Here is a 13,289-nt window from a genome sequence, read left to right on the forward strand (position 1 = left end):
TGGACTTGTTTCAGTACTACTTTCTCCTACTTCCTTTTTTTTTTAACTTCCTCTTCTTACCACCAAATCCGTTGACCTGCCTGTTTCTGTGTCCGCGTTTCGGGCGCCTCGCTATGCCAGTGGGGGCGTCTCTGCCCTCTCTGAGTCTGTCCCTGGTGTGCAGCTCCCGTCCGCGCTCACCTGCCAGTGCACAGCTTCTACTGCTGTTTTCTCCATCTTGTATCATTAATTTTTGTTTCTCTACTGAATGCTTCTCTTAAGATACTAATAAGCTTTAACTATCTCCCTACTTTAAAACAAGAGAAATAAAACTTCCCTTGGCCTTTTCCTTCCCAGCTATCCCAATTCTCTGCTAACCTGTAGAACAAGACTCCTATTAAAAAGCTGCCCATAGGGTGCCTGGGTGGCTCAGTGGATTAAAACCTCTGCCTTCGGCTCAGGTCATGATCCCAGGGTCCTGGGATCGAGTCCCGCATCAGGCTCTCTGCTCAGCAGGGAGCCTGCTTCCTCCTCTCTCTCTCTGCCTGCCTCTCTGCCTACTTGTGATCTCTGTCTGTCGAATAAATAAATAAAAATCTTTAAAAAAAAAAAAAAAAAGCTGCCCGTAATCCTGTCTTAGGGCTTCCTCTGACTCCTGTATTTAAATGTTGACACTAGGACTTTGGCATGGCAGAAGAATTTGCTTCCAAGGCTCTCGAATTGAAACCAAAGTCCTATGAAGCCTTTTATGCCAGGGCAAGAGCGAAGAGAAATAGCAGGTACTGTCCGGGGTGCGATCTGCGACTAGAGACGCCTTCTCGGGGTTTTCTGGTACCGACACTGCTGGTTGACTTGGGGGGGTGTCATTCACAGGCATTACTCAAATGCCTCTCATCCCTTTTGATACTAAATTGGTAGCTTCCAAGGGGCGCCACAGTGGGTATTAGCAATGGGTAGACGTGTGTCTCCTGACATCCCAGTAACTGTTCCTCCCTGCACCCCAGCTGCCACCGCAACACAGAATCCTTAGATTAGTCTGTGTCGCAGGGAAGCCGCCGGCGAGAGACACGGGAGCAGGTAGGTGGGGGAAGGGAGGAGAGGCCTGTAGGAGTTTTAGGTTAGAGATGGACGGCGTGAGAGGCGGTGGTGAAGAAAGATTCCGACCCCCACTGGTTTATGCTTGTTCCCGCTCCCGGCCCAGTGGTGTTTACAGAGAAAGGGGGCCCCTGGCAAGGCGCAGGTGTGGGTCCGAATTCGCTCCCTCGTGGCTGAGTAGCTCTAAGCTAGTGCAGAATGGCTCCTGTCCACCCTGGTCGGTGTTCCAGACTCGTTCTTGTTCGCAGAGCTCTGTTATGAACAGTGACCTCCAGAGCATGTTCCTACACAGCTTGTAACTCCGTCTTCTGTTTTGCCATAAAGGCAGTTTGTGGCGGCCCTGGCTGACCTACGGGAAGCTGTGAAACTGTGTCCCACCAATCAGGAAATCAAGAGGCTCCTGGCCCGTGTGGAGGAGGAATGCAAGCAAGTCCAGAGGAGCCAACAGCAGAAACAGCAGGGCCCACCAGCAGCGCCACCCAACGACTCGGATAACGAAGAGGACACCCCGACCCCTGGCTTGAACGACCACTTCCATCTCGAGGAGGCCGAAGAAGAAGAAACTTCCTCCCAGGAAGAGTCCGTTTCCCCGACGCCCAGGCCTCAGCCACCCTCGTGTGTCCCCTCCCCGTACATCCGAAACCTTCAGGAAGGCTTGCAGGCCAGAGTCAGGCCGGTGTCCCCGCAGAACAGGCCGGGGGTCGGGAAGGCGCCGAGGGAGGCCGTGGCTCCGCCGGGGCTGGTGATGCAGCCCACGCGGCAGGCGCAGATAGTGAAGACCAGCCAGCGTCCGGGGCCCGGGCAGGCGGGCGTGCGAAGCGGCAGCACCAAAATGCAGGTCTCCGCTCAGACTCCTTCCCCGAGCCCTCTGCCGGGGGGGATGGCGGCCGCTCCTGCCGGCGGCAGAAACCAGCGTCTGGAGGGCACAGGTACTTTGACCGTGGGAAGCGGTTCCGGCCATTTCGGAGAGCGGCTGGGCCCCAGCCACGGCGTCCAGCGGCCGCTCGGCGAGGGGGCTGCCGCCTATCCTTTACCCAGCAAGATAAAAACTGCCGAGAGGCTTCTGTCTCATGCCCCCATTGCTGTGGACGTGGCTCCTTTAAACCAGGGCCGGCTGGCCAGCCGCGGCGACGGGCGACATCCCGCTTCCCTGAGCTCGGGCTCTTCTGGCTCTCCGTCCGGCAGCATCAAGATGTCAAGCTCCACCAGCAGTCTGACGTCAAGCAGCAGTTTTTCCGACGGCTTCAAGGGCCAAGGACCGGACGTTCGCATTAAAGACAAGGCTGTTAACCCGGTGCAGAGCGGCACAGCGGAGCACAGGCCGCGCAACACTCCGTTCATGGGCATCATGGATAAGACCGCGAGGTTCCAGCAGCAGAGCAATCCCCCCGGCCGCGCCTGGCACTGTCAGCTGCCGGAGGGGCTCCTGACGAACGCGACCTCCGCAGCCGGCCTGCAGTCCTTGAACTCGGAGAAGCCCTCTCTCAAACAAGCGGGAGGATACGCTAGCCAAGCCAAAACCTGTTCTGTTTCTACCCTGGGTGGCAGTGTCCACAATGGGGCACCGGGGAAGGAGCTGGAAGAGAAGAAATGCCAAACGGCAGTCCACTGTCAAGATAACAGGATCGCCAAGACTGTGTCTCATCTGTATCAGGAGAGCAGCTCTAAACAGCAGCCTCACGTCAGTAACGAAGCCCACAGGAGTCACCTCCCTTCAGCCAAACCAAAGCGATCATTCATAGAGTCAAATGTGTGAGCCTTAAGAGAGAACCACATGTGGGATTGGGAAAACAGTGTGCTAGCTCCTGGTGGTAATTAAAAGGTTTTTCATGAGAAAAATTACCTGTCAGCTATGTTTTTTTTTTTTTTTTCTTTTTTCCTTGAGGGCAGATCAGGTGCCATTGATATATTCAAAAAATGTGGGATAAAATTTCTTTGATAAATAGCTAGGAGTCACCATAAATAAAAATGTTAACCAGAATTAAAAACTATAACTAGTTATGCATATTCAGTTAAACATTTAAAAATGCCAAGAAGACATTAACTTACGCTTTTCTCTATGAAATGGTTTGGTTTCTATCACGTTTCTCTTAGCCTTTGCTATGTGGGAAAATTGTACTATTTCTTAGAGAATGTCAGTGTCTAGTGCTAGGTCTAACTCATGACACAATGTTCAGATGATGTATTCTGGAAAAGATGGAATTTTCAAGTTTCAGTTCCATTGAGTCAAATTCCAATTTTTTATACATAAATATATAAAAGTTTCTAGCTGAACATAAATGTGACTATAAATGTTATACAGCTGATTTTTTTGTTTTTCTAAGCAAAATACGAGAACATCCAAGTATTGCTCCCTGAGTAATCGTTCCCTTAAGAGGATTAAACATTTAGTTCCATGTTCTGGTTCTCATTAAAAATATTTTTATAGCACCTTTTTTGGAACTATATTCCCACTTCAAGGTGTTTTTAACATTTGGAAATAGCGTAAGCCATTTAGAATCATGATTGGTGGTTTTAGGCTAAAGTTGGATTTAGGCTAAAATACCAAGGATACAGCACTGTTTATAACATAAATTCGCTCTCAGCTGGTTCCCAGACTGCTTTTAACAATGATCGCAGTCCTGGAACAGGTGTTCCCATGTCCTTTAAGGACAGTATTAGATTTGGATACTTAAAGTATGGTTGGTCGTTGCTTTTGTTTCATTACACAATCATGACTTTATAGTCACATGTTGTACATATTAGATAGGCAAGTTGTATTCAGACTTGTAAATATAACTATTTCAAGTAGTTAATCATAAAAAAGCTCATATATTTGCATGTTCTTGGTAAGCTTCCTTCATGCTGGTTATTGCACTGAACAATGTTATTAAGGCATGTTAACAGTATACCAGTAACAGCACTTTATCTCATTTATATGAACACCTTTGAGGTGCTACTAAGTCCAAACTGATGTATTATTTGTATCCTTTGTAAAAATAAGGTACAAGAATGAACCTTGGTTTAAAGGTATTTTTATATGAAAATGGTGTGCTATTGGAGGATGTGAAAATGCTAAATTGAGAGAAGTGGGAGTTTAGTTGTTTTATATGTCGGGATGTGAAATTTATTTTCTAGAATTGGGGAGAAGGAAGTTCTATATTTACAGAATGTTTTAAAAATGAATAGTTGTCTTGAAGTTCTTGTGAGCATCCTTATGGTTTTGTATGAACAGGAGGTCTTCTGGTGTCATTCTTCAACATTTGTTCCTGAGTGTGTAAGCGTACTTTGTACAGCTCTCTGGTTTTTATAGGCTTTCCATGAGTTCTGCTATAATTACTATGGCTTATTTATTGTTCATTGTTTTCTTTAATATTTGTGAAAGTCTTACTCTTTCTTTATGTAGTTTTGTTTCTGCACAACTACTGTACTTTTCCATATGGAATAAAGAGTATTAATAGAATCTGTTTTGTAGTAAATGAAACAGTGGGTAAGTAGAGACTGCCGTGATGACAACGATCTGCTTCGGTTTAACCCTGGGTGATCTTATTGCCTTAAAGGAAACAGTGATAAGTCTATGTTTATAGTAATACTACCAGATGCATATTTAATTTCATTGAATAATAATTTCAGAAAAAGAAGAGGCTTCAAGACATCCCAGAATATTCATGGTTAACATTAGTCCTTTTGCCTGCAGTAGGAGGAAGAGCATTCTGTACTTCATGTTCCAGAAATCTTGGTGTCTGTTTTTACTGGCAACAGAAGCCCTTTCATACTGTAACTCTCACTTTGGCAATATATCGAACACTGTGTTGATGATATAATCTTTCAGTTAAAAGGATGCATTTGTCTTTATACCCACACAGTTCTGTCTCCGAGCAGTGGGAATGAAAGTGAACATCAAACTGGGTTGTATTGTGATAAAACCCTGATGGGGAGTCTTAAGCCAGGGTGTCCCCTAGGACTCCTTCAGGTTCGTGTCTGGGTATGGCTATTGTTAGCAAGACTGAAGAAAGTGTTTGCAGACCTTCTTTAAAGCTGTATATTAAACTTAGAGGTTAAAAACAAAACAAAGATGGGAGGGATAAGTTTTTAACTCATAGATGATTGTTAGATGACTCTGGATATGAAGCTATCAGTGGGACTACTGGAATTTATTATAAACTACATTAGGATTTAGATATAGTCTTAGTAAAGTTATTGGTCCAGTTACCCCAGAAAGGAGTGAAGTCATCTTAGGAAGCCACGAGTCAGTCCTGGGCCGGGGCTGCGGGCAGGTAAGCACTGCTCCCATGTTGTCCTCGGAGAAGGGCTCAGCCTGGGGAGGACAGCGGAGGGACCTTGGGGGGACCCTTCCTCTGGCTGGTTTTGGATTTGGTTTGCTTGTGCGTCTGAGTTGGGGGCAGGGAGGAGGAGTTGTCTGGTTATGAATTTATTTGCATTCATAAACAGAAGCACTTCGCTTTAGTAAAAATTATTGGCATCTTAGTTTTCAACCATTTTGTTTAATAAGAAACTATGATGGTGAAATGTAGAAGAGAAAATCGCCTTCTTTAACACATTTAAAAGATAACCGGTCTTTTGTCTTTGTTTTCTATCAATTATGTCAATGATTTTTAGTAATTTTTATGTAAAAAATCAGTCCGCCTCTTTCGGAAAATAAGTCTGTCGATCAAAACAAAAGATATTTGTCCCAGTGGTGGGCTGTGTCACTTAAAAAAAAAAATCTTTTGTTAAAATTATGTTAATATACTTCCTCTAAAGAATACAATAGAAAAAACACCTAAAACCTGTTCCCAACCTTTTTTTTTTTTTCCGGTTCTCACTTGAATGTAAGAAGTATGGGTGGCATGAAAAAGAAAATCCTCTTGTGGAATCAGACTGTAAATCCCAGCTAGGACACAAAGGAAATAAAATTTAGTAATCCATTAGGAGGATGGAAGTTCTACAAAGCAGCAATTATAAAGATAAGCTATTTGCAGATTTTTGTGGTAGCTAGGCTTTCCACAGTTCTGTGAACATAGAGCATATCAGATGTACATTTGTAAAATATAGAAAAAGACTATATACATAGTTACATCACTTTTCCTCTCTCATTTCTGAGTGAATTTTTGACCAGTTAAAAAGAGGGTTTGGGGTGGGGGGTAAGCCCAAAGTCTTGGGCCCTGCCTGCTCTTATGGCTGGGTTCTAACGTGCCTTCCATTCTGGGACACAGCTCAGGACAGGCAGGGAAAGTCACTACCACCTCAACTTTGTGAACTTGATGTTTTCTGCTGAGGGAACTCTTATCAGGGTGTTGTGTTAAAACCAATCTCTTCTGTAAAAGTGTATCGTTACCCTAGTTTAGAATGTTCCATGATAACTTGAATTCTGAACTCTAAAATGAGGCTGGTTTGCTACTATATTTCAACAAGGCATGACATATTCATGATAATTTACTCCATCTAACTTCTACACAGGTTTGGACTGTGGGGAAAAATCATTACCACCTTGCAAATTTAGAATCCAACGGAACTGCTCATTAATAAGCATTTCAAAACAACTTTCTCAATTTAGTGATAGAACTGCAACTGTTTTGCTATAAATTCTCTTTAAAAGGATTCCAAAGAGTTATCAAATTAATGGCTATTAACTAGGATTTCAATGTTGTGTTCTAGATTATTCTGATCTGTAGTTGTAATGAGAACATGACTTATATCTAAGCAAGAATAAATATGAGCACTGCAATTTTAAGTCAGAGTGAAACTTTATTTTCCTACAGGTTAAGATTTCTTTCACTAATACAAAAAGGCTTTTATAGTAAAAATAGAAGTCAGATATGTTACTTAGTCCATACAATTTAAAGAAAAGGTTTTTATAGGTAACTAAATTCACTCTTTCTGATTTGCTTTTAATAATATCTGATTCGTATTTACCTTTCAATCATTCAATCAAGATCACTGAAGAATATAAACAGTATAAATTATTTTATTTTTGATGTGTCTCTAGCCATCGGCTGATGGCCATTTTCAAAGTCCTGTTTGGTGTCAGTACCACTGAAGGAAGAACAAGATTCGTCATGGGGCTTGTACGTTTCTTTTTGCTGATCCAATTTTCCATTGCTTCCTTTTCATATGAATAGCCATCTAAAAAAAAAAAAAAAAAAGAACCCCCCCACACAAGTTATTTGCAGTGTAGGAAAGGGAGGTTTGGATTAGCAAAAAGGAGTTGAATATACCAACTTCAACTGCCAAGGCCATTATTGTGATTTAAGTGGTAATCTTGTATCACTACTCCTAAAATACTTTTGCCACCACACCTTAAATTCTGCCCTAGAAGATGCATCGAGATTTCACAAATAACCTGCAACGGTGTCAGTATTTTACTGATAATTTTGAACATAAAAACTACAGCAAAGTTCTGTGTCCACAATTTAGGTGTAGCAGAAAAGAAGAAAGGAAAAGCGCCAGGTCGAGGAGAGCGGTTGTGAAGACGAACTGCCTTAGAGCTGTCAGCGGTGTGTGAAAAGTAAGATCACTAACGAGGAGAGCCTTAGCAATACCTCAGCCAAACTTTCTGACATACTGAAAACTCAGGGAAATGGATACCAAGAGATTATAGAACTCATCCCACTAAGGACTTGATAATAAAGGGATTTATGATTTTTTTTTAAATGCCAAGGGCTGAGGTTTGTTATATATGTTTGTGCAAAAATCTTTGCCTCTGCACATATAAAGATGAGTATTTGCTTTACTTTATTTTTTACTCTTAGCTCCTTCTCTTTAAACTGAAAAATCTTAGTTCCTGGTTACATTTGCACATTTATTTGCTTTAATTTACAAACATACAACAGTTTCAAACTAACAGTGTCAATATGTGACTAACATAGACTGCGAAAGAAACAAGGTTTCTTTCTGCCTCTTTGTGTCAACAAGTATAGATCCACTAGGGTTTTCTAACTGAAATACTGTGTTTGATGAAAATCACTTGGAAAAAAAAAAGTTCTTCCATTCGGTTATGTTACCAACTTGACATATAATTGTGTTAATTTGCTTCCCTTTTTTAGCCTCTCAATTTTTAGGTCGGTTTGTTTTGCATGATTTAATTCTGTAAAACATTTAAGTGACTGCAGAGTAAAAACTGTAAAACAGGTACATTCAGAGGAGTCTGTTCTCATCCCAAACAGGTAACCATGTATATTTTTATCCTTTTGTTTCTTCTTGGAAATATAAGTGTGTGTAAACACAATGCATACACATTCTTACTAGAGCTAGCATATGGTGCACTATTTTGCACCTGTTTTAACTATACCCTTTGCCTTTTTATTCCCCCACGGTGGTCCCCTGTACAGATGTACTGATGGACATCTCGGTTTCCCGTCTTTGCCTTTTACAAATGATGTTGCAATGGACAGTCTTATTTGGGGGGAGATTCCAGAAGCAGGATTGCTGCATTAGAGTATATAATTTTGGAGTGCCTGGGTGGCTCAGTGGATTAAAGCCTCTGCCTTCAGCTCAGGTCCTGATCCCAGGGTCCTGAGATCGAGACCTGTGTCAAGCTCTCAGCTCTGCCTGCCTCTCTGCCTACTTGTGATCTCAGTCAAGTAAATAAATAAAATCTTTAAAAAAGTATATAATTTTGCTAGATATGCCAATACTTCCATAGGAATTCTATCATTTTTATTCCTGCTACTTACATCGATGAGGCTTTTTTCCCCGAATAGCTTCACCAAGAGAAAATGTTGTCAAACTGGATTTTTACCAGTCTCTCATAAACAATGCTACAGTGTATCAGGTAGCTTTATTTGGAGGAAGATAGAACATTACTTTTTAAGTGCTTAAGAACCAATTGCTTTTCTTTTTCCTGTGAACTGTTAACTATTTGGGGGCCATTTTTCTATTAGGCTTTACTTAGATTTTTTTCTTTTTAAACACTGAGATGCAATTGACATACCAGTTTCAGATGCACAACATAATTCTTTGCTATATTGTGAAATCACAATAGCTCTCATAAACATGCATCACCACACAGAATTACGAATTTTTCCTTTTTCTTGTGATGGGAGACTTGTAAGATTTCTTTAAGAGGGAAAGGGAGAGGGAGATACAGGCTTCCACATAAGCAATGAGTAAGTCATGGAGATGAAAGGCACAGCAGTGGGAATACAGTCCATGACTTGTAGTGGTGTTGTACGGAGACGGAGGCTGGCGACGTTTGCGGTGAGTGAGGCATTGTGTATAGACTTGCTGAATCACTGTGTGTATGCCTCAAACTAATTGGGTCAACGAGATTTCAATTAAATCCCTTAGCAACTTTCTAAAATACATTATTGCTATAGTCACCATGCTGAACATTGTATCAATTAGACTAATTTCGTAATTGGAGGTTTTTATTGACTCCCTGCACACTTTGACCATTCCCCCATCCCTGCCTCTGGCAACCACCGATCTGTTCTCTCTATCAATGAATTCTGTGTTTTGTCTTAGATTCTACATGTGAATGAGATCATAAGGTATTTCTCTATTTCTGACTTATTTTACGTAGTACAATGTCCTCAAAGTCTAGCCACAATGGCACAAATGTTAGGATTTCCTTTTGTAAGGCTCTATTCCATTGCGCATATATACATTCTCTTTTTGCACTCAACCACTAATGGACAGGGTGGTTACTATGTCTGGGCTATTATAAATACTGGCAATGAATGTGGGGCTACAGATACCTTTTCAAGTTAGTGATTTTGCTTCCTCTGAAAAAATACCCAGAAGTGGAATTGCTGAATCATAAGGTAGTTCTATTTTTTTTTTTTAAGATTTTATTTATTTATTTGACAGGCAGAGATCGCAAGTAGGCAGAGAGGCAGGCAGAGAGAGAGGAAGAAGCAGACTCCCTGCTGAGCAGAGAGCCCGATGTGGGGCTCAATCCCAGGACCCTGGGATCACGACCTGAGCCGAAGGCAGCGGCTCTAACCCACTGAGCCACCCAGGTGCCCCAAGGTAGTTCTATTTTTAAATTGAGGAGCTCCATATTGTTTGCCATAGTGGTTGCACCATTTTACATTCCTCCCAAACAGCAAATAAGGGTTCCCTTTTCTCCACATTGTCACCAACACTTTTTATATATATATCATAACCATTTCTAACAGTTACGAGGGGACAGCTCATTGTGGTTTGGTAGTCCCCTGACTGTTGACCATATGTATGTCATCTTTGGAAAAATGAACATTCACATCCTCTGCCCATCTTTTTTCTTTTTTTCTACTGAGTTGGAGTTCTTTATATAATTTGGACATTAACCCTTATCAGATATGTGATTTGCAAATACTCTCCAATTTCATAAGCTGCCTTTTCACTTTGCTGATGGTTTCTTTTGTTGTGCCTAAGCTCTTTAGTTTGATGTAGTCCCACTTATTTTTGCTTTTGCTTTTGTTGTTACATCAAAAAAATAATGGCCAAGACAGATATCAAGGGGCTTACCAACTATGTTTTCTCCTAGGAGTTTTTTTTTTTTTTTTTTTTTTTTTAAATTTAAGGATTGCATTTATCTATTAGAGAGAGAGACAGAGTATGAGAAGGGGGAGGGTCAAAGAGAGAAGCAGACTCCCCGCTGAGCAGGTAGTCCAATGTGTGGCTTAATCCCAGGACCCTGAGATCATGACCTAAGCCAGAGGCAGATACTTAACCGACTGAGCCACCTAGGTGCCCCTCTCATAGGAGTTTTTTGGTTTTGTGTCCTACATGTCTCTAATCCATTCTGAGTTAATTTTTGTAGATGGTGTAAGATAGTGGTCCCATTTCATTGTTTTGCACATGGTTGCTGTTTTCCCAGCACCATTTACTGACGAGGCCTTTCCCTATGGATATTCCTGGTTCTTTTGTTATCATATGTGTGTAGATATATTTCCAGGCACTCTATTCTATCTGTTTTTATGCCCATTCTGTACTCTTTTAATACTACAGCTCTGTAATGTAGTTTGAAATCAGGAATTGTGAAGTCTCCAGCTTTTTTGGTTAAGATTGCTTTGGCTATTCAGGATCTGTGATTCCATACAAATCTGCTATATTTTTTTGTGAAAAAAATGCCATTGGGATTTTGACAGGGATTTCACTGAATCTGTAGATTGCTTTGGGTAGAATGGATATTTTAACATTCTTTCAATCCATGTCTTTCCATTTCTTTGTATATTATTCAGTTTCTTAATATATTCCAGTTTTCAGTGTACAGGGTTTTTTTTTTTTAACCTCCTTGGTTAAGTTTATTCCTAGGTATTTTGTTCTTTGTGATACATTTGTAAATGGGAGTATTAATTTCTCTGAGAGCTTGTTACTAGTATACAGAAATACAACAAATTCCTGTGTATTAACTTTATATTTTGCAACTTTGCTGAATTTGTTGATTAGTTCTAACAGGTTTTTTGTGGATTCTACAGTTTTCCATATATAAAAACATGTCATCTACAAATACAGTTTTATCACTTCCTTTCCAAATTGGGTGCATTTTATTTTACTTTATTTTGCTTAACTTCTCAGGCTAGAATTTCCAATACTATGTTAAGTAAAAGTGAGGAAAGTAGGTCCTCCTGCTTGTTCCTTATCTTACTGGAAAAGATGTCAGCTTCTCACTGCTGACATTGATGTTAGCTGCAGGCTTGTCATATATGGCCTTTATTATGTTGAGGTACATTACCTCTATACCCATTTTGTTGAGCACTTTTTTTTTTAAGATTTTATTTATTTATTTGACAGAGACAGATCACAAGTAGGCAGAGAGGCAGGCAGAGAGAGAGAGAGGAGGAAGCAGGCTCCCCGCTGAGCAGAGCGCCCGATGTGGGACTCGATCCCAGGACCCTGAGATCATGACCTGAGCCAAAGGCAGCAGCTTAACCCACTGAGCCACCCAGGCGCCCTTGTTGAGCACTTTTATAACAGATGTTGAATTTTGTCAATGGTTTTTTTGTGCATCAATTGAGATAGGATTTTTATCCTTCCTTTTGTTAAATGTGGTGTATCATGTTGATTTACAGAGGTTGAACCATCCTTGAAACCTTGGAATAAATCCCATTTGATCACTGTGTGTAAGCCTTTTAATGTATTGAATTTGGTTGCTAAAACTGAGGAATTTTACATCTGTGTTCAATAGGGATACTGGTCCATAATTTTCTTGTAGTGTTCTTATATGGTTTTACTACCAGGGTAATGCTGCTTTTGTAAAATGAGTTTGGAAATACTCCCTCTTCTAGTTTTTGTACAATTGAAAATTGGTATTCCTTGAATATTTTTAATATCTTTGGAATATAAACACTTCATTATTTTTCCACACCTTTCCCTTGGATTTTGAGTCCAGGTTAGGAAGTAATTAGGAAAATAATTTCCATATTATCAAGGAATTTATCTACATTTTCTTCTGGGACTTTTTTTTTAATGTTTACATCTCTAATCCATTTGAAAGTTAGATGTGCAGCGTAAGAGATGAAGCCAGTGTTACCCTTTCCCATATGGCTATTTAGTTGTGAGAATACCACTTTTTAAATATTTATTGTTACCACTGATTTAACATATGCCATTTTTACCATTCACTAAATTTCCAAATGCACTTGAGTCAATTTCTGGGTTTAAAAAAATTTTTTTCCATTGTTTTGTCTATTCACGTGCCATTCTGTGTTATTTATAAAGGCTTAAAACATGTTCCATTATCTGATAAGGTTAGTGACACTCCTCTTTTTAAAATATTTGTTTATTTATTTGACAGAGACACAGCAAGAGAGGGAACACAAGCAGGGGGAGTAGGAGAGGGAGAAGCAGGCTTCCTGCTGATCAGGGAACCTAATGTGGAGCTTGATCCCAGGACCATGGGATCAGGATCTGAGCAAAAGGCAAACACTTAAGGACTGAACCACCCAGGCACCCCTATTTTCTAGATTATTTGTTGGGTGGCCTTTCCCAGTGGAAGCTAATCATTATCTTCTATATTCACTAGGAAAGAGTGACATCTTGTTGACCTTGTGTCTTCCTGTCATCATGGTATGTTCTCCATTTGTTCTAAATTTACTTTGCAGGGATGTTCTATAGTTTTCTTCATAACTACCTTGTACATTAAGTCCTCTGTTGTACATTTTTTTTAAAGATTTTATTTATTTGACAAAGAGCAAGGGAACACAAGCAGGGGAAGTGCAGAAGGGAGAAGCAGGCTCCCCACTGAACCAGGAGCCCTATGTGGGGCTCGATTCCAGGACCCTGAAATCATGACCTGAGCCAAAGGC

The 13,289-nt window shown here is 40.9% G+C and overlaps 2 protein-coding genes across 14 annotated transcripts in view; one reads left to right on the plus strand and one right to left on the minus strand.

Annotated features, from left to right (window-relative positions):
- TANC1 (tetratricopeptide repeat, ankyrin repeat and coiled-coil containing 1) overlaps positions 1-4,516 on the plus strand; it is a 227,620-nt gene extending 223,104 nt beyond the window's left edge. For all 6 annotated transcript variants that reach the window (XM_059394028.1, XM_059394032.1, XM_059394031.1 and 3 more), the window contains exons 25-26: positions 658-758; positions 1,399-4,516. In XM_059394028.1, the coding sequence (XP_059250011.1) occupies positions 658-758; positions 1,399-2,830 (1,533 nt within the window). In that variant the 3' untranslated portion in view covers positions 2,831-4,516. The remainder of the gene's footprint in view (positions 1-657; positions 759-1,398) is intronic.
- Positions 4,118-13,289, minus strand: part of WDSUB1 (WD repeat, sterile alpha motif and U-box domain containing 1) — a 49,842-nt gene continuing 40,670 nt past the window's right edge. For all 8 annotated transcript variants that reach the window (XM_059394048.1, XM_059394045.1, XM_059394046.1 and 5 more), the window contains one exon: positions 4,118-7,179. In XM_059394048.1, the coding sequence (XP_059250031.1) occupies positions 7,022-7,179 (158 nt within the window). In that variant the 3' untranslated portion in view covers positions 4,118-7,021. The remainder of the gene's footprint in view (positions 7,180-13,289) is intronic.

This window comes from Mustela nigripes, chromosome 3 (genome assembly GCF_022355385.1).
Source record: "Mustela nigripes isolate SB6536 chromosome 3, MUSNIG.SB6536, whole genome shotgun sequence".
NCBI classification, from domain to species: domain Eukaryota; kingdom Metazoa; phylum Chordata; class Mammalia; order Carnivora; family Mustelidae; genus Mustela; species Mustela nigripes.